This window comes from Neopsephotus bourkii, unplaced genomic scaffold, assembly GCF_033783945.1.
Source record: "Neopsephotus bourkii isolate Nb327-2 ecotype Australia unplaced genomic scaffold, CSIRO-AGI_Nbou_v1 NB_518, whole genome shotgun sequence".
Taxonomy (NCBI): domain Eukaryota; kingdom Metazoa; phylum Chordata; class Aves; order Psittaciformes; family Psittacidae; genus Neopsephotus; species Neopsephotus bourkii.
In genome coordinates, this window is record NW_026901019.1 from 2,481,246 (window position 1) to 2,505,974 (window position 24,729).

Below are 24,729 nucleotides of genomic sequence, written 5' to 3' on the forward strand. Positions count from 1 at the left end.
TTTTATAGACAAGGCTAAAGTATGAGAAATTCAGGCATACAAAGATACCGTGAGCAATAATGAGGAACTCTAGGTAAATAAATTACTATCATGGAAACTGGAGGAGACAAAATAGGATTCTCAGTAGGAGAAAGGAGATAACAAGACACACAGCAATCAAGCTTTAATTAAAAGATTTCTGGTGCTTTTGAATGGGCTGCAAATACCATGAGGATAACCTCCCTTTTGATGTTTCAGCTCCTCACCTGTCCCACTGATAACAAGTGTACACAGGACAAAAATGGTGTGTTGTGAAATGTTCAACCTTTTTTTCCCCTCAAATCTTGCATTGTCTTGTCCCCTCTGATCTGTACATCCATCAGCCATTGTGTGACCATGGTTTCTTGCATAGAAACTGTCATAAAATTGTTTTCTCATCCCAGCCATATTACTCTTTTCCTTCAGCTCCAGTCTCTTCCCCACAACACTTAGCGGTTGCACATATTTTGTCTTTCGCATGAGGGAGAGTCCTCTTCTGAGTACTTACGTGGTTGTTTCTCGGAAGAACTCCTGGTGGCATTAGTTAATCAGATGAAGGAGCTGAAAGGAACAGTGGAGTGAGTATTAAGTAAAAGAAAATTACATTTGGTTGCTCTTTGTGTGCAATTATACTAACTGAACTGTTCGCGTAATGCAATAAAGGTATCTGCAGAATTGTATTTTTGTATTAAGCATCAGTTAACGCAGTGAATAACAGCTCATTGCCCACCTCCCACCAAAACCAGCATCCTGAATAGTGATAGAAAATGTTCAGAGACTGATGGTGGGATCTCAGATTATGTAGGCATGAAGTTTTTTATTGCATTTGCTTTCTCTGTAGTATTGAAAATGGCAAAGGTGCAATTCTGAAAATCAACATGCAAACAGATCACAGCATAGCAAAGTTGGATTGGAATAACTGTTCTCCAGAATTAATCATACAATTGAAATAAACGGGGCAACTCACAGATTTTAGACCTAGATTTTAAAGCTCTCCATACTTAATAGCAGTTTAAAATGTGCAGAAACTGCTATAAATCTCTGGAAAGGTTTTGGCATAATTTTGCCACCTCCACCCAACTTGGTCTTTGTTATCTAACATGCATTCCTACTATCTTTTGTAATTGTGAGCAAACAAATTGCAGAAAGTTAGTATATGTCTGAGCACCCTTTGTGGAGGACTCCTGCTACCTCTTTAAGTGAAACATAAAAGAGAAAAGAAATTAGTTTTCTTCATGCTGCTCTTTTAGTTTCTGGTTCCAGAAAGTAGCAAGAAACAAGCTGTTCTCATTGCTGTTCAAAGTCAGCAATACATTTGCCCTATTATACTGAGCACAGATAATTTCCTACAAGGTCACCCTCGTAGTGTTCCCTTTATATGGACACAGAAGATGAACCTAAAGCCTGATTCAAGCTTTGAGTATTTCTTTGAAATGATACTTGGGGTCAGTCTGCATACACTTGTCATCACTGCAGATGTTCTTCTGGTTGAACTGAAAAACATGTCCAAGTCTTCCATTAGTGCCCTCATTTAGAAAGTAGAAAGACAGGTAGAAATAGTAACTCCATAAATAGTTGAAAAGCTGGATTTCTCTTAGTCTAGCTGCACTTGTGTAAACAGTACTGATATTGCTGGCAAGACTTACTAATTCCTATGATCGTATTATATCCCATCAATATCATTCCATAGACACATTGTCATTGTGAGCAGAACCTGGTTCTGCCATTTGCCATCATCTTTCAAACCCCTGCCCCATTAATCTCTGGCAAACTTAATCCTGGAAAAGGTATTGATCTTAAACTGCTGCTCACAGGACATGTTAAACAACAGAACTCAAAGCAAAATTAAAAGTTTTTTTCCTTCCTTACATCAGTGAACATGTTCCTTAGGTGTGCTTGTAGTATATTTTGCCTACAGACAGACCTTTTACTGTGACATGCAGCATAGATCAATTTTGGAGTTACTGATAATACATAACCGAGGTTGCTCATGCACTGAGTAAAAGGCATATCCCTTTACACATACCATGGTGCTAACAGCAGCCAAATGTTAGTGGAGATTTAGATGGGCAGTTTACTGTATCTGATTTCCAATATTGGCCAAATACTGTGAGGGAGCTTGTGAATGTTTCTTACAAACAGATGAAGCAAGAGATCTGCTTGTTCATGGCATCAACTTTGAGGATATTTGCCTTAGAGGAAGAAGTAAAATAAACTAACAATTAATTGCCTTCAGAAGTTTAGCTACGGGGGTTCTTATGCCCCTGAAGCATGAGACCTTATAGCCCTTATTAGTGTATTTTTTTACTCTTTTGGAAGTAGGAGTAACCTCTTGGCCTGAATAGAAGTTGTGGCAGCAAGTCCCACAAACTGCCTATACATTATTTATAAGTATTGTTGCATTTCAGTAGCATATTACTGTAGATTCCATAATAAGGCAAGTACCGTAGTGGCTTGGTTGGTAATTTTCTCAAATCACAGTACAGTTTTGGTTTGGAAAGCGTTGAACCTTGGTTCAAACCAGCTTAATTTAACAAATTCCAGTTAATATATTCAGGCCCTTGAGGAATAGCTAAAATGCCTATGTCTGTTTTGTGGTACGGAGTTTATGTGCTATATGTGCCAGTGAAATTGCCTCCTATGTTAGAAGTACAAATGTGCTTTAGGCTTTGCTCCATTGTTTTCTTTTGTTGTTGCTGGTTGCTGTTGGCCAGCAGTGCTGCCCTGGGCTGCAAGTAGTATCAGCGCTTCAAATGAATTAGTCATTTTAAGTCTTGTGGGGTTTTGCTCTTTGTGTTTTCCAAGAGCAGAACATCATTCCCCTTGCAGTGGCTGCAGTCCAGTGCCTTGATTGCTGTATATTTTACATAGCTAGCCAAGCTGTGTGAAAAACAGAATTTCTTCAGTGCAAAAGAAAATGAGCGTGAGTGGCTTTACGTGTAAATGTATCAGGAAATCTGATTTGGAAAAGAAAAATTGGAAGAAAGATTAACAACAACAACAAAAAAAATCTGTTCTATTACAGCCAAAATGGCATTTCTTGCACAATGTTGTTGCTGAGACTTTAGAAATGTGCTAGGGAGATTGCCAGGGAGCTTGAGGAGGGCAGGTGTGTGGGTGAACAAGCAGGAGACCAAATGCTTCCTCTGCCATGTTTCTTGTGAAAGTGGGGATTATAGAATCACAGAATTGAACAGGTTGGAAAAGACCTGTAAGATCAAATCCAGCTATTTACCAGCACTGCCACATCCACCCCTAAACTATGTCCTTCAGTGACACATCTACAGGTCTTTTAACTATCTCCAGGGATGGTGATTCCACCACTGCCCTGAGCAGCCTGTTCCAATGCCTGACAACCCTTTCAGGGAAGAAATTGTTCCTAATATCCAGTCTAAACTTCCCCTGGTGCAGCTTGAGGCTGTTTCCTCTGGTCCTGTCACTTGTTCCTTGGAAGAAGAGACCAGCCACCTCCTGACTCCATCCTCCTTTCAGGCAGTTGTAGAGAGCAGTAAGGTCCCTCCTGAGCCTTTTCTGCTCCAGACTAACCCCCCCCCAGGTAACTGAGCTGTTCCTCATCCCGGTTGTGCTCCAGGCCCTTCACCAGCTCCCTTGACCTTTTCTAGACCCTCTTCAGCACCTCAGTGTCTCACTTGTAAAATAATGAACTGGTGTATAAATTATTCACTGAAACAAGTACCCCAATTCTGAATTTCAGTGTAATCTCCACTTCTTTTCTTTTTCCCCCACCTTAAACAGGAATTTCCAATTTCTAATCCCAGTTAACATTTTGCAACTGCCAGTGACAGAATATGTAGGGCCCTTACATTTACTTACCTGCTAGTTTTCATCATGGGAATGCTCAGCTATTTCTGGAAACTGGACATCTGTAACTCATGTAAAGTTGGGCAAACTTATGAAAATACTAGTTGTTTGGGAAGATTTAGACGGGAGAGTCCTGCTTCTTTTTCCCATCATGTGTGCAAGAGGTGCCTGCAGTATGCGACAGACCACAGTTGTGCACCAGTGAAAGGTGCTCTGCAGTATGCGACAGACCACAGTTGTGCACCAGTGAAAAATCTGTGCTTAAGGATTTTTCATTCACTGCTACTGCTTTAGCCTTTGGTGAGCAAAAGAATGGTTCAGATTGAATTACTGTAAGCTGCTGTGGCATGCGACAACCTGTAGAAACGCTCTCTTTGAGATCATGGGACATGCTGTAGTCATTTCTAGAATCAGGAGAAAATCAATACTTCACAAGGAGTGAATGGGTATTTTTAGTTAAATAAAAGTTGGGGTGGCTTATCTAAGATGGGCAGTGCTGTGTTTTGTTACTGGGTTAGCGGTTTAAGATCTTCGGCTGCTCTTACATCTGCAGATTGAGGGTTGGCTTTGTGGAATGTTTAGGAGAGCAGAGGGAGGGAAGTGCAAGGTTTTTTAGTCTGTATCCAGAATTGTAACTAAGACCCATCTGTCCTAATTATATTGAAATGAGGGGCAACTTACTCATATGCCATGTTCTGTCCCATTTAATTTACCAGCAAAGCTGTTACATGTTGGACTGGCTTTCAGTATCGCATATCAAAGTGCATATAAGCAAGAGAAGGACTGTTTGCAAGCCAGTGCAGGAGTGACAAATGATGAGATCATGCAGCCTGGCTCAAGGTTTTACTGATATTCTTGCTAGTTCAAATCAGGTGCAGTCTCCACATATACTTCGCTTGGGCCAGACCTCCTCCTGCAAAGATTACCCTGCTCTGCTGTTTCTGAAGTATGTCTTCTCCTATTCCTGTCTACCATCTACCTGAGCAGAGCAAGTAAATATGCCTGCTAGTACTGACCTCAGAAGCTGCAGAACCTGGGAGGCTTTGCATATAATCTTGTATATGCCACAATATATACAAGATTACAGTAGGACTACTTTTGAAATGTGAGATAGTAGCTCCTGTGGTCAGACATCTCCACGTTCCTTACATCATAGTCCCTGACATAACATATCTGTGGTTTTCATTCCCATTAGTATCATGCTTTTAAAAGCGAGCTCCCAAGAGCTTAGGTGCACTTTCTCTTGCTTTTACTCTGAGACTGCTTCTTCACTGGAAGTGAGCCCCCTCTAGTCTGTCCAAGAAGCAGAAAATAAAAAAGTTGTGGTTACTTCAGCTCAAAGTCTGAAGAGATAACGTTTGCAGAAGGAGGACATTTTTCTTCTTCCACAAGCATTTTGTTCTGCCAGAGCATTGGGCTTTTAAGGAAGCAAAGGGCCATTAGAAACAGCCAAAAAATTGAGTAGTTCATTGATCCCCTGTCCCTGGAACCCAGTGAGAGCCAGGACCTGCCAGTTTCAGGTCCCACTGTGCCGTGTGTTACATGTGTGGTAGTCTAGAGATACTTTTGCCAAAGCCAGGTAAGCAGATACGTAAGGAACAAGATTTATTTAAAGAGAGTCAATCAGAAATGTAAAACTTCTCCATAGCAGCAGTATGCACGTGCTGTGGTCTGTCCTAGGTTTTGTCACTTCCAGTTTTCCATTTTGATTCTCTCATGTTTTGGGCTTATTGTCCCCTTGAAGGTCACCTGCTTCTGCCTTTGGGAACACGTTTGATGTTTCACTGGAGACATCCAAATGGCTTCTTACTGTTCCAAACAAGCACACTTACCTGCCTGCTTTACTAAACATATGTTTCAGTGCAGGTGGCTTAGCCCACTGGGATATTAAAATGTTATATCACTCTGATAGCTGACAGAATGTGTCTCTCATCTTCCATTTTGTGTGAGATTTTGCTTTGGGTTTAGGTTGGGTTTTTTTATTTTAAGAATAAACATAAGTAGCTTCTGGTGCAAGACTGTCAATATCTCAGCTAGTGAAGCATTTTGCTTTAGGAACTTTTAGACCTTGCTTTCTTAGGTGCTTTTCCCCCCTTACGTGTTGTTCTTGTGGTTTCAAGGGGTACATGGGCATCAAAGGAGAAGGAAATTCTTCCATTTGCTGTTTAATAGTTTTAAGACTTTATACTGACATCCATTGCAGAAGGATTGGAAAAATAAGTAAGATAAGTATGTAAGTATTCATATAAAACAAGTAATGGTAGCAAAATCTCTAGAGGACCCTAGCAGGGGAGTTTTGAGGAGGAATGGCATAGATTTTGCAGTAAGAAGGAAGTTATTCTCTCAGCAGTACTTAGATTGAGAAGCTTTCCTAAAGTAGTTTTGCATTGCTTCTTGAAGTAGTAAAGGCACTATTACAAAGATTGGGGTTTGGTTTGGATTTGGGGTTTTTTTTTGGTTGGTTTTTGTGTGTGTGTGGGTTTGGGGGGGGGGTGGCTTGTTTGTTGTTGGTTTTTTTTCTGTTTGGTTTTGGTTGGGGTTTTTTGGTTGGTTTGTTTTGATTTTGAGGTTTGGGTTTGGTTTTGGGGGTGTTCGGTTTTGGTTTTTTTTCCCAGAAATCCCAGCCACTTCGTTTCTTAAAGTCCTGCCAAATTATTTGATGTATTTCATGCATTGCGCTTGTTTATAAGAAGGAATTTAGCTCAATATCAGTGTTAGTTTGTGAAAAGTGAACTCAGACCTTGTGCCTGGCTAAACTTGTGTCTTTCCTTGTATCTCTGCTGGGTGAACCACTCCAGTAGCAGTAATGGTAGAACTGCTGGCCCCACTCATCCAGACACATGCAGACCATCATTTCTAGACCAGATCAGCTTAGGCAATAGTTTCAAATTCCAAAAAGCAGATCAAGCTCTAAGCTAATTAGTACCAGTGATGAAGAGTCTGTGTGTGTTGTGTTACATTAGTTGAAGCTGGGGAGGAAAATGGTGCCCTTCGAGAAAGCCATAAGGAGGGCTGGCTGGCCCAACTTTAGAAATAATGTTCTTTATATATATTTCAAGTCTTTCAAGTCTTAAATGGCAGTAGAATTAGCTAACAGAGCTCATTAGACTATGTATATTAGCTTGTTAATGAGTGATAAATCATGTAACATGCACCAGAAATGCTTAGTCCATTTATTTACCATCCAGATCTTAGTTTTGATTGCATGTGTAATATTTGCTGATATACTAGCAAACATGTTAGGGTTGGTTTTACAAGAGCATTGTGGGCTTGCAGCTGTGCCAGCCCTAATAATGAATCTTTAAGGCAAAGGACAACATTTTCAGCATCATGTATTCAAACTAAAAAATTAGATTTTTGAGGCACAGATTAGCAAAGCTTTGTTCTAGAAATCTATTTGTACAGGGCTAGTACTTCCAGATGGTGAAAATGGGTTCCATAAAGAGGCATTGATTTACACCCACAGAGCATGCAGAGCCTAGTGCTGGTTTTACAGGCCTTGGTTACGTGTTTTGCCTTCTCAAGCTTAACTTGCATCTCTTGTAAGCAAGTAATTATTCAAAGTACAATTAATTTACCATTATGTTTTAATCAGTGAGATGATGTTGTATTTACAGGGTTTTATCTAATTAACAGTTACTTTCCCATATAAAATAAATTAAGTAATCAAATGTCTGTAGAAACTGAAGGGTCTAAAATGCACCAGTCTTGAGGTTATGAGTGTGCTATTTAACAGCCCAGAGAGCAGAGCCCCAAACTGGGTGCTCTGTGTTGCATTTTTTCTCTACTTGGTGATCTTTGCCTTTTTGAGTATTAGAAAAAGTGAAGCTATGTTCATAGTTGTGGGTAGTTTTCAGGGGTTGTGGATGAAAAGCTGTCAAATACTGAGATACACAGCACTGAGCCTTTTAAAAGAATTGTGTGATTATTTGTCCTTGCTAAAACCTCATGGTCCAGATTCTTCTTTGGTCTGACGAGAGAGTGAATAAAGAGCAAAACAGCTATTTGATCTTTGGATGTTTGGGTCATGCTTTGTACATGTCCGTATTTCAGAACACTGGTTATTCACAACATGTGGTGCCAGTGGACCCTATGGCCCCACACAGAGCCAATGCAACGATGCCTACAGGAACTCCAACCTCAGTGTAATTGTAGGAGCTGAAGGGATTCTCCAAGGCATTCAGATCTGGAGAGTACCAGCAACCAACACATACAGGTAAGGGAACCGTCTCTGGATGTCATGATAGATCTTCGTGTTTGAAACACATCCAAACTGCAGACATGCGCTAGGCATATATGAAGTATTATATTCAGAATTTACCTTGATCTGCTTGGGTTTTACTTCTCCTTGATCGTGTTATTTCCAACCTTTCCAGTCTCAGATTTGTTGTCTGAAAGATGAAACTTGTTGGTGAAAGAGAGAGGAAAAGAAAGAGACCATCTGAGGCAGACGCATCTTTAGCCTAGATGGTTACAGGTTAGGAGAGCTCTAGAAGTAGCTGAAAATCACACGTTTTGACCTCCCCAGGCCAAGGGGCATGCATATCCTATATGCCATCCATTGAATTCTGGGGTCAGCATGAGTTTTTCCCACTCTTCACCTAGCATAGGAGGCACAATCTGTGTCAGCATATTTTACAGCACGGCTTGCATCAAGCTCTGCTCAGCATCTTGACTTTCCTGAATATAGGCATAAGTTGAGCCTGAAGCCTGGCTCACTGTTGTAGGATTGGTTTCGGAAGCCAGCTGCCTAGATGTTGGGCTCTGTGGTACTGAGGATTCTAATGCTTAAATCCCTCTGTGGAGTTATTTTCAAAGGGAGATGATCAGATACAGTTCAATGCTCCTTAACCCGATTTTTACCAATCATTTTTCCTTTTTGCTCTTGGTGGGGAAAGAAGTAAATCAAAGATCAGTTCAGTGTATCTGAAGGGTAACATCAAGCCATTACATGCATCAGTTTGTAAGCAGAACTGTCTGTTCGAAGCAATGACTGACTAGTGGTGTGGTTTTTATGCAACATTCCCTATTGAAACCAGTGATGGTATCATGGATTTCAAAGTAGAACACTCCACTGAAGGCTTTGAACAAATTTCAGTTAAAACTTATTGGCACCTTTCTTTTCTTTCTCTTTATTGAAAAAGAATATTAATATTGAGGATAGATGTCAGCTTCTAACAAGCCTACTGCAGTTTTGAGAAACTGGCTGGACTAGGGTAGGCACAAGATCTGCCTGAGTGCCTATTACCACAAGGATTGATGGTAATGAAAAAAGCATTAATGATATTTTACTCAGCTATCAAAAATGAGTTGCCTGAGGTGAACAGAATTTTTCAGGACCAGCATTCAGTAAATATGGTTATAAAGTATAGCCCAAAAGAGAAGAGGCAATAAACCTACAACATTGTCATTTTTTTAATATCACAGTGCCCAAGAAGAACCAGAATTCCAGTGCAACTGTAGGCTCATTTTTTGCTACACAATACAAACCACAGGTCCTGCAGGGAGAGCCTGTCTATTTAAGTCCTGTAAATGACTTAATAGACTTTTAGGTTCTGTATAGTTAATAGATGGATAATGTCATTGGTAACCTATACGTAAATGGATGACATTCTGTTCTGCACCTCTTAAGGCTCTGGTAGAGAATTCACAGCCTGGGGAAAGATGGAAATTGTGAGTTTAAATTAACTTGACACCTTCCTGATTCTGTGCTGCTGAAGGGGCAGCAGAGTCCCCCAGTACAGCACAGCCCTTGGAAAATGTCAAGTTGCAGTATCAGTTCTAGGGCTTTCCAGAGTCTGGACCCACTGCTTGTATTTAACTCTCCCCTGCAGGCTTGCTGCACTCTGGATGCTCTAAGTTATCCTGATAGCCATCTCCAATATAGCTGACCCTGAGATAAAACCCTCCAGCTGGCTGTTGGGCTCTTAAGAAACTTGTTGTTATGCCGTATCAGTGTGTTTTACACTGTGTAATGTAGAGCAGTGAGTTACACTCCTGGTAATTGCATGAGAAGGATAGAGTTTGTGTAGACAGGAGGCAGGGTATGTGTTATTGAAGTGCAAAGACAGAAAGCTCAACTTTGTGCAGAACTCTACTAGCACAAACTAACCACACCCAGAAAATCCCACTGTCTAGTAAGGTTTGCCAAACACTGTAAGTGGCTTCATTTGAAGACTTGAGTCCTCTATGCTGCACTGCTGATACGGACAAAATCATCTGGTTTGCTCTCAAGGAGCTGCACATCATGTAACAATAAAATTAGTCAATATAAAAGAATATTTTTCTTTTCAGATTTCCTTCTAAGCATTCAGAATGTCTTTCCATCCCATAGCTAGGCCTGTGATTAAGTATGAGAGAAGTGAACTGTAATACATTACACATTACCGTCTATTATCCAAATTCTTCCAATTTTTAAGGTAAGAGTGTTTGGTTCATTTTGCCGAGTGCTCCGTTTGTTATTTCCACTGTCCTCTCTTTTCTGTGGTCTCTTCTTGTAAGGTAACACAGGAACACAGCACAGTGGAATGCAAAAAAATGTCCTAAGGTGACCAGCCCAGGCACTGGATTTTCTCATATCCTCAAAACTAGCTCCAGTGTCTCCCATGACTTGTCTACCTAGAGGTGTTTTATTTCTACAGCCCTGGTTTGCACAGCCTATGCACTCTGCTCATCCTGATTCTTCCTGAAGATAGTTTTCTTTTTCAGTTCCTACAACTATCATAGAAAAAGAAAAGGAGGAAGGTAGTGGAAGGTATTCTGTGTTCTGAGTATAGCTACTTGGGGTGGTCTGAATCTCTCTTCAGGGCCAATATGGTTAAATGAATTCCTTCTGTGAAAGGAAGTTTTGCCTAAGGAAAGGGATCCTGCTAAAACTTGAAGTCAAGATAACCCATCTGGTTAAATAGTGACACCCATTTTGAATAAGGACTGACTGTTACCTGAATCTACCTTGTTTTATTTGTGTGCAGCGGCCAAAATGGTTTCTCCTGACCTCATTGCTGGTATGCAAAATCTGTTCATACACAGAAAAATATGGCCCCTACTTGCAGCCAGTTAGCCCTGCCAGCTTGCTGTGCCTGACATTGCACCTCATTAGCCATTACAGAATTCTACAGCAAATCAACTCAGCCTTCAGATTCATGCAGCATCTGTTCAGAGTAGCCCAGTGCTATGTGTCCATCACTTTTCCTGCTGGATCCAGTGCAGCCTTACTGAGGAATGATGGCTTTGGTTATCAGCAGTGGCATGAACATAATCATGTCACACTGTGAGGATCTAATGTGCTTTATGGAGCGCTTGATGCTCTATAGTTGCTTCAACTTCAGAACATGCTGGCTGCTTCAGAGCAGTATCACAAGGTGAGTTCTTCATGCTAATCACTAAGGTAAGTTGCTGGCTGAGAGTGAGCTGGCTGCCCAACCTGTTCAGGTGCTCACGTGTGGTGGGTGCTGCTGGTTTGTTCTGCTTGTAGCCTGTTTGCACTTGACTGCGCTGGGCAAAGGCCAACCTGGTGCTAGAGGAAAGGAAGAGTTAAAGCAGAGCACCTATATTGTAACTGGTTAGAGAAGACTGTGTTTTCAGCCCAGCAGTCACTGTTTATATGCTCCAGGTTGAATTCTGCTCTTACTCTATTGGAAATATCTGCAAGCTACCAATGCCAGTGGAGAATCACCTACTTATTTCAGATCTATGTTGAGCTTGTACCCACCACTGAATTGCTCAGGAAGTTGAGTAACTCTGTCTTTTGTTGTGGCAGAGATGTGTGTTTTATCGTGATTATAAAGTGCTTTGACATCCTTTGACAAAAGCTGCAAATTTTTTATATACTTAGAAAGGGGTAGAGGAGGAGCTGAGCAATACAGTGGTACAGACAAATCTTTAGGACCTCGGAATCTTAAGTCCCAGAGTGCAGCAGTCTATATATGCAGCCTAGCCATCCTTTGCTGGAAACAAGATGTTCATGGTGACTGAGTTTAGCTGGGAGGCTTTTGCCTTTCTTGTTTACTGCAGGTAGTGTCATGTCCATCTACTCTTCTATATTCCTCTGGTCTGGGAATAGGAGAGCTGTTTCCCATCTGGTTCCTGCTACCAGGACCAGTTAAGCTTTCTGCTTTCTCAAATCTCCCCCTGTCAATCTAGTGCTTAATGTTCACTTCAGCCGTATGTGCTGTACTTACCAGTTCTTCTGCTTCTGTTCTTTCTCTTCCTTGCTACAAACCTCTCAAGGGTATGCATTTTGGGAAACAGGATGTGTTTCATGGTTTAAATTTGAAACCACAGGGACTTGCTCACTCTGTCCTCAGTGAGTGTTTGTCCAGGAATCAATGTGAAAGAAGCTGTTTTATAGCTACCTAAGTTCATAGGTTCACATAGAGCAGAGATTCTCAGTCTTCAAGCTTTGGGTTTAGGATTTATTTCAAGTGTCAGGTCTTCGGGGCATGGCTCTGTGACACTGTGCAGTTCAGGTGTGCAAAACACTCAGTGCCCAGAAGTGCTTCGAGTACCTTCCATCTGTCTGGGACAACTCAGTTGCTACACTCTTGTTTTCTTTTCCTGCAGCATCTCAGGATATGGAGCAGCTGGTGGGAAAGGAGGGAAGAATACCATGGTCCGGTCCCATGGCGTGTCTGTACTGGGAATTTTTGACCTCCAAAAGGATGATACTTTGTATATCTTGGTGGGACAGCAAGGAGAAGATGCTTGTCCTAGTGTAAGTGATTGCCCTTTCTGTTTTGTCCTAATCCCTTCTACGAATCTGTGGAGTTTTGCCTCTTTACAGAGGAAATCGTTCTCCTTGAGGTGATTGAGGTTATGTGGTTCAAGGGATAGTTACAGTTTTACTGGGAGGGCATGAGTATGAAGAGATGAAGTACCATGTCACTGTTCTCACTTCCTCTTCAACATTCAGGCCCCCTTATACATTACAGGTTCCTGACTGATACACATATCTCAGAGCACCTCTGTGGGTTTTCTGAGGGAAAAGGCAACCTGGCCTTCCTTTCCTCTAGAGATCAGTCTTCAAGGTTGACTTCACAGTGCTTGGTCTTTGCTCTGCTGTTGAGCATAGCCCTGCTATTATCATAGTACTCTGCAGCTCTGGAGACACCCACCTCACAGGGCCTGTTTGGTTATTCTCTGTGTGGAAATGGGAGAGACATTAGTCACCACTTGGTCAGTCCTGATTTTTGTCTTACTAGCCAGTTGTTACTGCAGATGCCTTGACAGAAAGGTGCAACTTCCATCATTTGCAGGCACAATCATCTATTAATCGTTTAGTATTCTTTGGAGGATGAGGGAACGGGAGGTTCTTATGGAGGGAACTAGGCATTATCTGATGAAATTTCACCTGCAGGTCTGAGCTAGACATTTAAATGCTGTGCATTTCTCAGCTGTTAGTGGCTGGCATCCAAGAGATGAAAGTTTAGCAGTCTGTTACAGCAGGGGAAGGTTGAAGGACGCAGACAAGAAAGAGGGGGTCTCAAGGCCGGGTGCTGAAGTAAATAATGTTAAAACTAGTATTATACATATCTACAAACAAACCATTAACATGAAACCTCTTTGAAATGAGAAATGTCCTAGCTCAAGCTTCCATCTAATGTCTGTAACTAGGACATTCCAGCTCAGTGTAATATATGGACTCATTAAATTGCAGGCCACTGTAATCTTAGTGAGAATTTATTGAGTGCTAATGCAATTCTTTCATTGAGGCAAAGAGATTGCATTGACTTGTAGAAGGGACTTTTACTAGATTGAATTGTAATCAGTTATGTCTTTGCCATGAAGGATTATTATTTTTTTAATTTAATTGTAATGTAGTGGTTCCTTTGGGTCATTGACATTGTCATTTTATTAATCATTCCTACCCAGCCCCAAATCAATTACAGAGAGGGAAAACTAGGGAAAGGAGGATTATATAGTTCCATAGGCAAGTTTGCACACACAAAATGGATGCTATTTATTCTCTGGCACAACCTAGGACACGTTTTGTGGTCAAGAGAATAATCTGTAACTAGGGGATGCTTTTATCAAGCTCTTCTCCCAAAAGAAAACACATACTTGGAAGTAGAAGGAAGCAGAAAGTCAATCCTACTATGACAACTGTTAGTGCATTTTTCCCTTAAAGTGTTGTTGGCTTAGTGAGTTCAGCGTGTATAACAAGAACCTGTTACTGAGATGAAGCATATAAAATAAGCTAGAAGCAAAGTTTGCAAGCTGCAGATGCTCAGAGTAGAGTCTTGCTTGTTGTGCACTTTAGTGCTCCAATTTAAAATTGAAGAGACAGGTCATAGTCCAGATGTACTTATAAATGTTTTGTTTGAAAACAGTGAATTCAGTGATTTGCCTAGTACAGAAGGTTCATTACATTTGGTGCTAATTGTTGGAGGGGAAAAAATGCTAACTAGGAAATATAGTGACTTATTAGTGAGGTATTTGTTTTAACATCAGGTCAACATTGCAACCAAAGGTGGGATTGCACCTATTTGCTATGCTTTGAACTGGCTAGCATTGGTAATGATAGAAAAAATGCTGCTATAGCATATATCAGGTAAACACCACTACTTGCCTGGAAGTCTAGGTGGCTAGTCTGTGTTGAGCTCATTGCTACTGTCCATGCTATGGCTGTCTAAAGCTAGCTCTGGTACATCTATGTGAACCACTGATACACCTGATATTCTGGGTAGGTGCACACTGGCTGCCGGGCCCCAGCCAATTGGGCATTGGAAGAGAAGTAAAGAAGCTTGGGTTCTCTCTGTATCTCTGCCATTTGGCTGCTTTGTGACATGGGGCAAGTCACATAATCTGCTGAGTTACTCCCTTCTGCCACTTATGAAATAGAGATAGTTTACGCTAGGAAGTATTTGCAGTAAATTCTGCTACATCCTGTATGTTAAAAGTTTATGGAGCTGTTTTACATGGTAATAGCTATCAGCACTGAGCTTGCTTCAAAATAATTCAATTTAAATGGCAACAAATTCTTCTGACAATGGTTGAATCAAAAAGCAAGATTCTTCTAGAAGAGCATTCATTTGTTTCTGCTATGTATTTTCACTGGAGGACAGTTTATTGGCTTGGGACTGTGAAGGATCCACAAGGCTTCTGTGTGTACAAGGGCATGGAGATTTCTTACCAGAATTCAGACTTGGTCTTCTGTTTGCAGACTAATGAAGTTATACAGAAAGTCTGCATTGGAGAGAACAATGTGATTGAAGAGGAGATACGTGTGAACAGAAGTGTCAATGAATGGGCAGGAGGAGGTGGAGGAGGGGGAGGTGCAACTTACATATTTAAGGTATGGAAACACGGTCCTTGTGCGTCTTCAACATGAACACATCCTGACACTTGCCTCTGGTATCACAGCCTGAAGTTTCTGAGAACCCTATCTACATCTCTGGGAAAGAGTCCACAAAGGGAGCTTGGGGTATCCTTCATCTCCAGTTGATAGGTGTAGAGAGCTGAGTTGGCCTTTCACAGCTGTATGCAGTAGCATGGCCACATTTGCTTCAGTGGCTTGGAATTTCTTTTGCAAACATAATAGTTGGACCTGGATTGTTTATTTTTTTTCAATGCAAATGGAGATGCTGAAGCATAGTTCTACAGTAAATTCCTTGTGACTTTATTCAAATATATCATTGTAGAACATTAGATTTCAGCTACATTTGGCCTGTACCATGCAATGACAACAAAAGTTGAGATAGCCTGTGTGTTTTCTGTTCACAACCCTATAGTTAGAGGCCGCTGATCTTTTCTGTCATGTACTAGTTGAGAGAGTACTCATTCCAAACACCAGTTTCAGGCATTGACAATGTGTTTAGATCCCTCAGCTTCTACATAATTCTACATAACCCTGCATGCTTACGCAGTTTTCAGTTTAGCAGACTTTATGGTTATAGAACTATATTGCACTGTGTAGAGCAGCATTTCTTAGCTGTTTCATTTGATGAAAGTCATCATACAGTAACATTACAAGCTTTCCAAGAGCCATCAACACTGTAGGTACAATTCATAGAGCTGCTGATGCCACTGTTCTCTGTTGCAGAGCTTAGGAGGACTAGTGCTGTTCATTAATCTTTTGAATGTGGGTGCATAAATAATGCAATGGTAATTCATAGTGCTGAGTGGTCCTAGATGCCTGCGTAGTGCAACATGCAGTAACTTCCATGGGGTTGAACTTCCATTTGTGTGTTTCACTCAATTTGAACGCTTCCTTTGTTTCTGAATTTGTTAAGATGGAGAATGGAGAACCGGTCCCCTTGATAATTGCAGCAGGAGGTGGTGGCAGGGCCTACAGGGCCAAAACAGACACATTTCATCCAGAAAGGCTGGAGAATGATTCCTCTATTCCAGGGCTGAATGGAAATTCAGGAGCTGCAGGTAAGGAAATTTCTTCTTTTTAAGAAAACCTTTGTGAATATGTGATACTTCCAGATTCCTCCTCACAAGGAGGTGAAGCAAAAACACAGTTCTCAGGGGGAACATGGAAGAATAACAGATGCATATAGGATATAACACAGCGCAGGATACTTGGCCTAAATCATCAGAGATGGTATAGCCATAGCAATGGCAACATTCTCCCAAAATAATGTAGCGCCTCTCATAAGCAAAGTTGTTTGATTTTTGGTGTGGGAGTTTGAAGTGCTATCCTCTCATGGCCATCCTGATCCCTGCACTGTTTTGTGCTGTGTAGACATACTCACAGTTTCCCTGACTTACGCAGAAAGAGCATAATTGCACCCTGGCTAGAAGTCTCTGTGAAGAGACCTTGGATTGAACAACCAGCAGAGCTAAAAGTGAGTCACTGGTGAGTATATTATATTTAGAGCGGGACTGGGACATGTTTTCACATCCCTTTCACTAAATTCCTTTTGTTCCACTTTAGAACTGACATAGGTTTTTTTCAAAAGTACTTTTTGCAAAGAGAAGGGGAAGGCTCTGTAAGCCAGAAACAAGTGGTTGGGGAGTAGACAAGGATATCTTTATACATTTTCCATAGAAAATACTTGGCCTTGTTTGTGTCATGGAAGAAAATTAACTCTATCCTATCTGAAACCAAGACAGTATGGCAGGTGAAAAGAGGTGCTGATGATGAACGTGGTCAGAAACCCTACAGAAAGGTCAATGTAGCACTGTGTAGCAAGCACAATCTCCTCTTCTAACCAAGGCATGAGATTCTTACTTTCAGCTGAGGTGCTTTGACATAGTGTTTGTTCTGCAGATACCAGCAGTGCTTGTGGGTTTGGGGTTTTTTTGTTTAGTTGCTTTGGTTTGGGTTGGTTGGTTGCTTTTGCTTTCACAAAAATAACCCCTACCCGTGCCTTTTCTCTTCTCTTAACTGCAGGTGGTGGAGGTGGCTGGAATGATAACACTTCCTTCCTGTGGTCAGGAAAATCCTTGCTGGAAGGTGCTACTGGAGGAAGATCCTGCCCCCAGGCCATGAAGAAGTGGGGGTGGGAGACAAGAGGGGGTTTCGGAGGGGGTGGAGGGGGGTGCTCCTCAGGTGGAGGAGGCGGAGGATATATAGGTAAAGTGGCTTCGTGTTCAAGGTGTTCCTTCCCCTCCTTTAGTTATAATGATCAGCAAAATGCTGATAGATAATTCTCCTGTAGCTAGCATATTTGACTGTTATGTATTAGTATGTCTGTGTGTTGCCTTTTTAGCACTAGATGAACGTATGCCATTTAGTCTTTGAGCACATAGTCAGATGTCAGTGCCTCAGCTGTAACTCTGGCTTTGCACTCTGCAAAATGGGCCATCAAGATCCTGCTGTGATTCTTGAACCTTCTATTTGGGCTTATAGTGCTGAAAGAAGGAGGAGCTACAGGCTGTGTGCTCCCATTGCCAGCATCATGGGTTTGAGGACTTTGTTCCTGGAGACTGGCAGCCAGGCTTTATGCCTGGGGAGAGATGCAGCTTCTTCTACCCTGCCCTGCTGTGGGTGAACCTTGGTCCTGTGCAGGTTTTCTCTGGGGGTAGAGGCTCAGGCTGCCAGCCAGGACCCCTCTTAATAACAATGGTGGTGTTGGCTTCAGTCAACAAGGAGCTAATTTCATGTGCTGCAGGTCTCAGGGCAGCTGTCAGATGGCATTATGTTGATTATAACTGGTGTGGGCCAGATTCAAGATCTCTACTAACACTTAATCTCCTGGGCCACATAGATTTTCCAGCCATCTGCACTGTGGTGGACTTACTTAACCCGTGGTTCTCCACAGCTTATATCTAGTATATGATAGACGAGAAATCCTGAGAAGAAGTAATGAATTTAAATGATTAAGTGCATGTTTTATACCAATGTTACTGTGTAATGCTTCTTTTTCCAGCATATTGCCTCATATAACATAATCTTTGTTTCATTGAAGATGGTTAAAGGAGAAAACTCATTTTTGGGTGGGATGGGGGAATCTTTGCATGCTTGTAGTACAAAATACATGGCCCGTACTGTGCTTCTAATATCTTATATGTATTGCCCATACTTTGCTCCCTCTATGTTCTATATGCCCAAGCACAAAAGTGCAATTCATAAATTCCTTCAGTGTCCACTCCTGGTGGACCACCCTGCTTTCAGGGTGCAAAGGAGAGGAAGGATGTCAGCTTATTCATTCCCTCTGCTGACAGAGGGATCAGCAAGGGTACTGGACCCTAGAGGACTGGTGTTTTCCAGTCTTTTGGCTACATTAATTTTAAGAAAAGCTTACATGTTTCATAGCATCCAAATGGTTAAAGAAGAAGTTTGTGCCTTAGTTTGCAATAGCCAGCCTAAAACAGAGCTAAGAATTTGATTGTCACAAGCTGCTGCTATTAAATTTCTGGAGATAAAAGGCAAGTGGTTCATGCCATAACTTGCTAAGTATTTCCTATATGTTAAATACTTCAATTTATTCTCTTTTCTCATTTGGATGTCTCCCTAAATATGCTGAAGTCATGCATGTTCAAATGCTTGTCTGTATTTCAGTGCCAATGAGCCTCCATCTGTTAAGGTAACTTCTGGTTTGACATAGGTGGCAATGCTGCAGTGGACAATGACCCAGAGATGGATGGGGAGGATGGTGTGTCCTTTATTAATCCAATTGGTACTTTATACACCCCAGCACTTAAAGGTATTCATATTAGTCTGAAGTCTTCTAGTGGGTTTCTTTTACATTAAGAATAGTTTGCATCTGTAGGGCACTTTACAACCCTTTGGGTACAGCTTACTGCCATAATGAGCGTGAGGGGCAGAAAGATCACATAACAAAGTCCAATGGAGAATAAACAGAAGTAGCAGGAAGAAGCTGGGTAGAAAGAACATCAAGGCTACTAGAAAACACTTCCCAACAATAGTCTACCAACCTGTAGAATAATTTTGGCCAAGGAAAGTGGTAACAGAACTTGAATAGTTAAGGTAATTCAGGAAAGAAACAGACAAAGCATGTGACTCTTCACTGACAAAAACCATTCCTTAGAGCATCCCTCAGCAAAGTATCCAGGTTGGACCAGGGAGTTTCTAACAGTACAGTGCTGCCCAGCAGTGGTAGTGATAAATACTGCAATTCCAGTCTGTGCCCAGAAGTCAGTGTCTTGAATATGTTTGTGATATGTTCAGAAAAATACAGAAATATGTATTTGCTCAAAAAGCCAGTCTGCTTTAGAACAGCCAAAAGTATTTTCAAATACAGATGCACTCTGGCCTGATAGATTCAACCAGAAAGTTCTGAAACCACTATAGCGTTTGATCTGAGAGGGAGTAAAGACCAAGAAAGAAAAGGGTGAGCCCCACAGACTGCTGAAAGGGCAGGTTTCCCTTAGCCTTGGCAGCAGCCTCCTTGCTAGCCTGGTAAGACTATCTGCTCAAAGAGCCAGTGCAACTCAACTGCACTGGGTCTAATATAGCTGGATGTTGTTTCCTACATGAGAGAAGGTCAGGAGCTATGGAAGGTGGGGAGAAATCAGCCTCTTAGATGGGGCCCACCCTGCCACATCTGGCAGTTGTGAACACCATGCTCCCTATTTCTGTTAGTGCTCAAGGGAATGTAATGAATGATCTTCACAGTAATTAACACAGCTTCTTTCATCCGCTCCCTAGTGACAGAGGGGCATGGAGAGGTGGATATTAGGCTGCATCTTAACTGCAGTCACTGTGAGATGGATGAGTGCCGTGTTGATCTTGAAACTCAAAAAGTCATTTGCTTTTGTGAACCAGGCACAGAGTTGGCTGAGGATGGTGTGTCCTGCATAGGTAAGTAGGTGTATGGGGTAGGCTCCTAATGTGGGAAACAGAAAACGTATGGCAAAAATATAGTTTGGACTGTAAGCCATCCTGAAAGTGTTACCGAGTCTTTCTTAAAACTGGCTCCTGTTGAATGTTATGTTCTGCTGATACATGCTGCAGAATTATTTTGCTAGGATATAGACACATCAGTGCTGAGGAATGGTGCACAGAGCAGCATTGCTGGTTTGCTTTACCATATATGTTTGGCATGCTGGAAAGCACTGAGGAGATTCAGATTTTGTGTCTGGTTGTACTGATACTCATATTCTGCTCTGAAATCATGAAAGCTTGCTCACTGAAGGCATGTTCTAGCTAAACTTAAATACCAGGTCAGTCCTCTTAATACGCAAGGTAAGGGAGAATATAATTCTTTTGGATTTGGACATACAAGGTGGAAGTGTGGAATCTGTGTGAGATTCTGAAGACAGTACCTGTACTTGCCTTATTTGAAAGACCAAGTGCTCAGAGCTCCGTGACTAGGTTTGCTTCATATTCTTGCCCAGCAGTTACAGCAAGTGACTCCAGGGTTTTGGGATCCTGCTCTCAGCTTCATCACTGGCATGGGAAAATTGTTCTGTATTTTTACCATTCCCATCTGTAAAATGGGTAAAAAGCATGGTCGTTTTGCCAGTGTGAAGTAAACCTTAATAGATGGTCATTCAGTGCCTTGTGATCCCAAGTGAGGATGCAGCTATGGAACCTCAGCTTCAACCTACACTTACTGTTATCAGGTTTTTGTGCCTAGATTAGATGCATTTAGGAGATGATATATTGCAGTCCTCCTTCTGCTTTTGCTGTGATTTGGCATTGATAGCAGCACTTTAACCCTGACAATGTAATGTTCTTTCCACCTCCCCAACCTCCTGCCCCTGGTTTTTATGGTCTTGTTTTCATTCCCAGGGAGTGCATGTATTAATTTGTTGATAGAAAACCATCTGTTTTAATGGCTTGATATTAATTGAGGAAAAGTGAAACAATGAGGTATTAGAGGTCAGAGATCCTGGGAGCAAATCGTGCCAGAGGTTGCTCCCTACACTATAGGAACAGCAGATGAGTAAATGGAAGAAGGAGCAGAAAAATCAGTCTGCAAAAAAGTGACTGCTGGAAGGTCATTTCAAACATGTAATTCCTTCTGCTTCTGCTTCTGTTACAGCTGAGCCAGTGGTTCATCTCCCCCTCTCCTTGGTCTTGTCTGTAGTGACTTCAGCATTGGTGGCTGCTTTAATTTTGGCTTTTTCAGGAATCATGATAGGTGAGTGTTTCTCTGCAAAAGATATTTCCATATGAAGGCTGGATGTGAGCCAGGGATAATTGGACCCTGGGAGGAAAAGGATTCAGGTTTTTAACTGCTGTGGTATTTAATGACACCTTCCCACACACATGCCTTAACTTCAGATTTCAGTAGTTGTTTCCAACCACAGTTACCAGTTTGAGGAGGTTTCAGTTACTGACTGCATCTTGAAAGAGACGTGATTCCTTGTGTTGTAGTATAAAGCTGCCAGAACACAGCTGCCACTGTTTTTGTGAGATCTGGTGTTGGTCCTTAATGCCTAAAAGCAAGATTTTTATTTGTGTGCCTATGTACAGCTTTTGTCTCTTAATGTATGTCATTTAGGCTTGAAATTCTCACATAGGCTCCCTTTTTACAAACTGCTACTTAGTAGGATTTGGGCATTCTTGGCATCTTTATTTGAAATTCTAAAAACTACTTTTCACCCTTTCATTTTCCTTTTTTAAACAATTGCTCACCTTCATTAGATTGCAAGCAAAATAGATTTGAATCAATGAAAAACAGCCAGGGATTCAAACCACAGCCCTGCCACCTTTCTTTGGCCACACTGTATACAGTCTGGAGGAGGGGAGGGCTGTACCCAGATCAGTAAATGGCAAGTATTAAATTAGATCTGTGCAGCTGTTTCAGTTTTAAGAATTTCAGGAGTTATCAGTTGCACACACATGGTCCTACATGTATGATTTCTGGCTCAACGGTACTCCTTTAAAATTACTAATTAGTTCTCAGGGAATGGAAGAGTAATCCTCTTTCCATCCAACCACCCTATCATTGCCATCTCAGGAAAGAGCAGTGATTTAAAAAATCAGAGCAAAAGCAATGAGGGAGAAAATGGAGGACAGGAAGGGTTTGTGGATAGGTCATTACATCCATCTGCCTTTGTGACTGCATGTTTACCCCTTAAATTCTTCCCCTGAGCAGTGTCTGCTGGAGAAGATGCAGTATCTATTACCATCACAGGCTTTGGGCTCAATCAGCTCCCTCAGAAATCAATACTAAGGGTAACAGTGGTTTAACCTGCTCATGATTGGCATCTTGCTTTGAAAAAAGATACTGCAATATCAATTACTGTTTCAAGAAATATCCACAGGATGCTTTTTTCAAGGCGTGGTTCCTTAATGATGTTTCAGAAGTATCAGTGAAGTGATTGAAGGAATATTATACTGCCATAAACTGATTTCAAATGTAGTCCAATCCTGTTGTTTAGGAACCTGAAGTTTTGCAAAATGAGCTCGTTTTCTGTACAGTGTGTTATTCTGAGGGAAGAGTTTATTCTATAAATTTTTGAACAATATGATGCAATAATGCATTTGCATTTCAGATTTTAGTCACTTCTATGTGATTTAGGAAAGCAGGTTATATCCCAGGTTTGGAACTGGATTCCTCCTCGGAAGGTCCAGTTAAACTAAAGACCGAAACTAAACAGAATTAACTAAACTAAAACAAAAACTTCAGAACTGTGAAATTAGAAATCTCCACAAGTGAAGTTCATTGTACTTCTTCCAAACAGTTCATGAGCAAACCTGTTTCTTTGGAAGATGTATAAATCAAAAGTTCCTGGAAACTTCAGATTCCATCTGTATTTATTTGATACACAGAAATATGACAGTCTGGTTTGATTCACTGAAATTTGGCCACATAGCAAATTCCAGTGAGATGTGCTGCACAGCTGCTGTCGTGTTCCAAAGTCAGTCTGTGTCTCTGGTGTTCTGTATTCTCCATATGTAGTATATCGTCGGAAACACCAGGAGCTACAAGCCATGCAGATGGAGTTACAGAGCCCAGAATATAAGCTGAGCAAGCTGCGTACCTCCACTATCATGACAGACTACAATCCCAACTACTGCTTTGCAGGAAAGACCACATCCATTAGTGACCTCAAAGAGGTGCCTCGAAAAAACATCTCTCTCATCCGGTAAATTCATCTTTACCTTCCCTGTGCTTCACACTATGTACACATGTATGCTGGCTCTCTAACGTGAACTCACAGCTTTGTGCAGGCACGCACAAATTCTCATGTGCTTTTAGGCTCATGCCCCTTTTCGTAAGATATAAAGTTACAGGTAGTTAAGCTTGTGTGGAGGGGACTAGACTTTGGCAGTCTCGTTGACCTTTTACAGGTGCAAAGTTAATCTGGGTGTATGAGAGGAATTGAAGAGTCACCATCAGTAACTCCACATCTTTTGCAGACTGTGCAATGGATGGGCCATTTCCAGTATTAACTGGTGAAATGCTGGGAAGGCTGAGGCTTCTAGGAGGCTTTTAAAGTCTTTGGTAAAGATAATGACATCCTTAAGTAAAAGAGCAGGAAAATCAAGGGGTTTGAGACTGTCATACAGTATAAAAAGAAACCCACCCAGGAATATAAAGCCAGCAGGGTAGTCATGTCTACATCAGAACTTCTGGAGAATTCGGAATAGTCTCTTAAGAAACACTGGAAAATTCAGAGTTCTTTCCCACGTTGCTCTTCTGCAGGGTACAGTGTGTGCCATTTGTTAATGTGACACTACCCTGGTACCATGCAATTTTACACAGAAAACTGGGAAATTGAAAGAGGAGAGCTTAGAAGACTAGCGAGCTTATGCTGCTAATGACTGATGCTCAGAGCAGTCTTGTGCAGTCTGCAATGCTTTGCTCTCTTATTTCACTCTCCCTTACCTGCACATCTTGCTGGACTGCATCTGGAAGTTTCCAGTGTACCCTGTGCTGCTGCTGCCTTTGTCACTTGGGCTCTGGAAGGGTTTTTGAAGTACGGCAAGCTGCAGAGAGCTGGGAATTGATAAGGGCAGGGACTTTCTGGGAGGAGGTTGCACTATGAGCTATAGAGATCTTATTCTGTACACTCTGTTTGTAGTAAGTTGGTCAGGCTTAGCCAAGAATAGTGTTTCAAGCTGATACCTACAAAATGTTATTAAAAGAAGTGGCTCAGTCACAGGCAGTGCAAGTCCTTACTGTGGTTTCACTGGCCTTTATCCTGGCGAAACTACAGACAGAGCTTGTGCAACAACAGAGCAGATTGCCCATAGCAGCACCTATTTGGACAGCCAGAAGGGCAACAGCCCATAAAAAAGAGTCCACCAATAGACCAGAGAGCAGAATCAGGGAGGCTCCCAAGCCAGATCTGGCTTTACCAGAAAGGTACCTGTTGTAGAAGAGAGCCTTTTACCCGGACTGAGATGCAGGAATGTCTCTTAGATGCTTGAACTTACTGCCCAATCTGCAACTCACGCAGGGTTAAGAGGGACTCAGGATCTGGGAAGCAGCCTCATTCCCTCTGAGTTATGTCATTATGACATGCCACTTACGTGCTACAGCTATTGTTGTACCAGTTGACTTAATGTGAACTGAGTGA

At 41.6% G+C, this 24,729-nt stretch overlaps 1 protein-coding gene across 4 annotated transcripts in view; it reads left to right on the plus strand.

The window, feature by feature from the left end:
* ALK (ALK receptor tyrosine kinase) overlaps window positions 1–24,729 on the plus strand; it is a 314,119-nt gene that overhangs the window by 269,897 nt on the left and 19,493 nt on the right. For 2 of the 4 annotated variants that reach the window (XM_061350549.1, XM_061350546.1), the window contains 9 exons: window positions 7,894–8,056; window positions 12,403–12,553; window positions 15,002–15,133; window positions 16,071–16,215; window positions 17,180–17,362; window positions 18,837–18,935; window positions 19,901–20,053; window positions 21,240–21,338; window positions 23,106–23,292. In XM_061350549.1, the coding sequence (XP_061206533.1) occupies window positions 7,894–8,056; window positions 12,403–12,553; window positions 15,002–15,133; window positions 16,071–16,215; window positions 17,180–17,362; window positions 18,837–18,935; window positions 19,901–20,053; window positions 21,240–21,338; window positions 23,106–23,292 (1,312 nt within the window). Of the gene's footprint in view, window positions 1–7,893; window positions 8,057–12,402; window positions 12,554–15,001; window positions 15,134–16,070; window positions 16,216–17,179; window positions 17,363–18,836; window positions 18,936–19,900; window positions 20,054–21,239; window positions 21,339–23,105; window positions 23,293–24,729 lie in introns of those variants that run through there. The other 2 variants (XM_061350547.1, XM_061350548.1) reach the window with 2 other exon arrangements.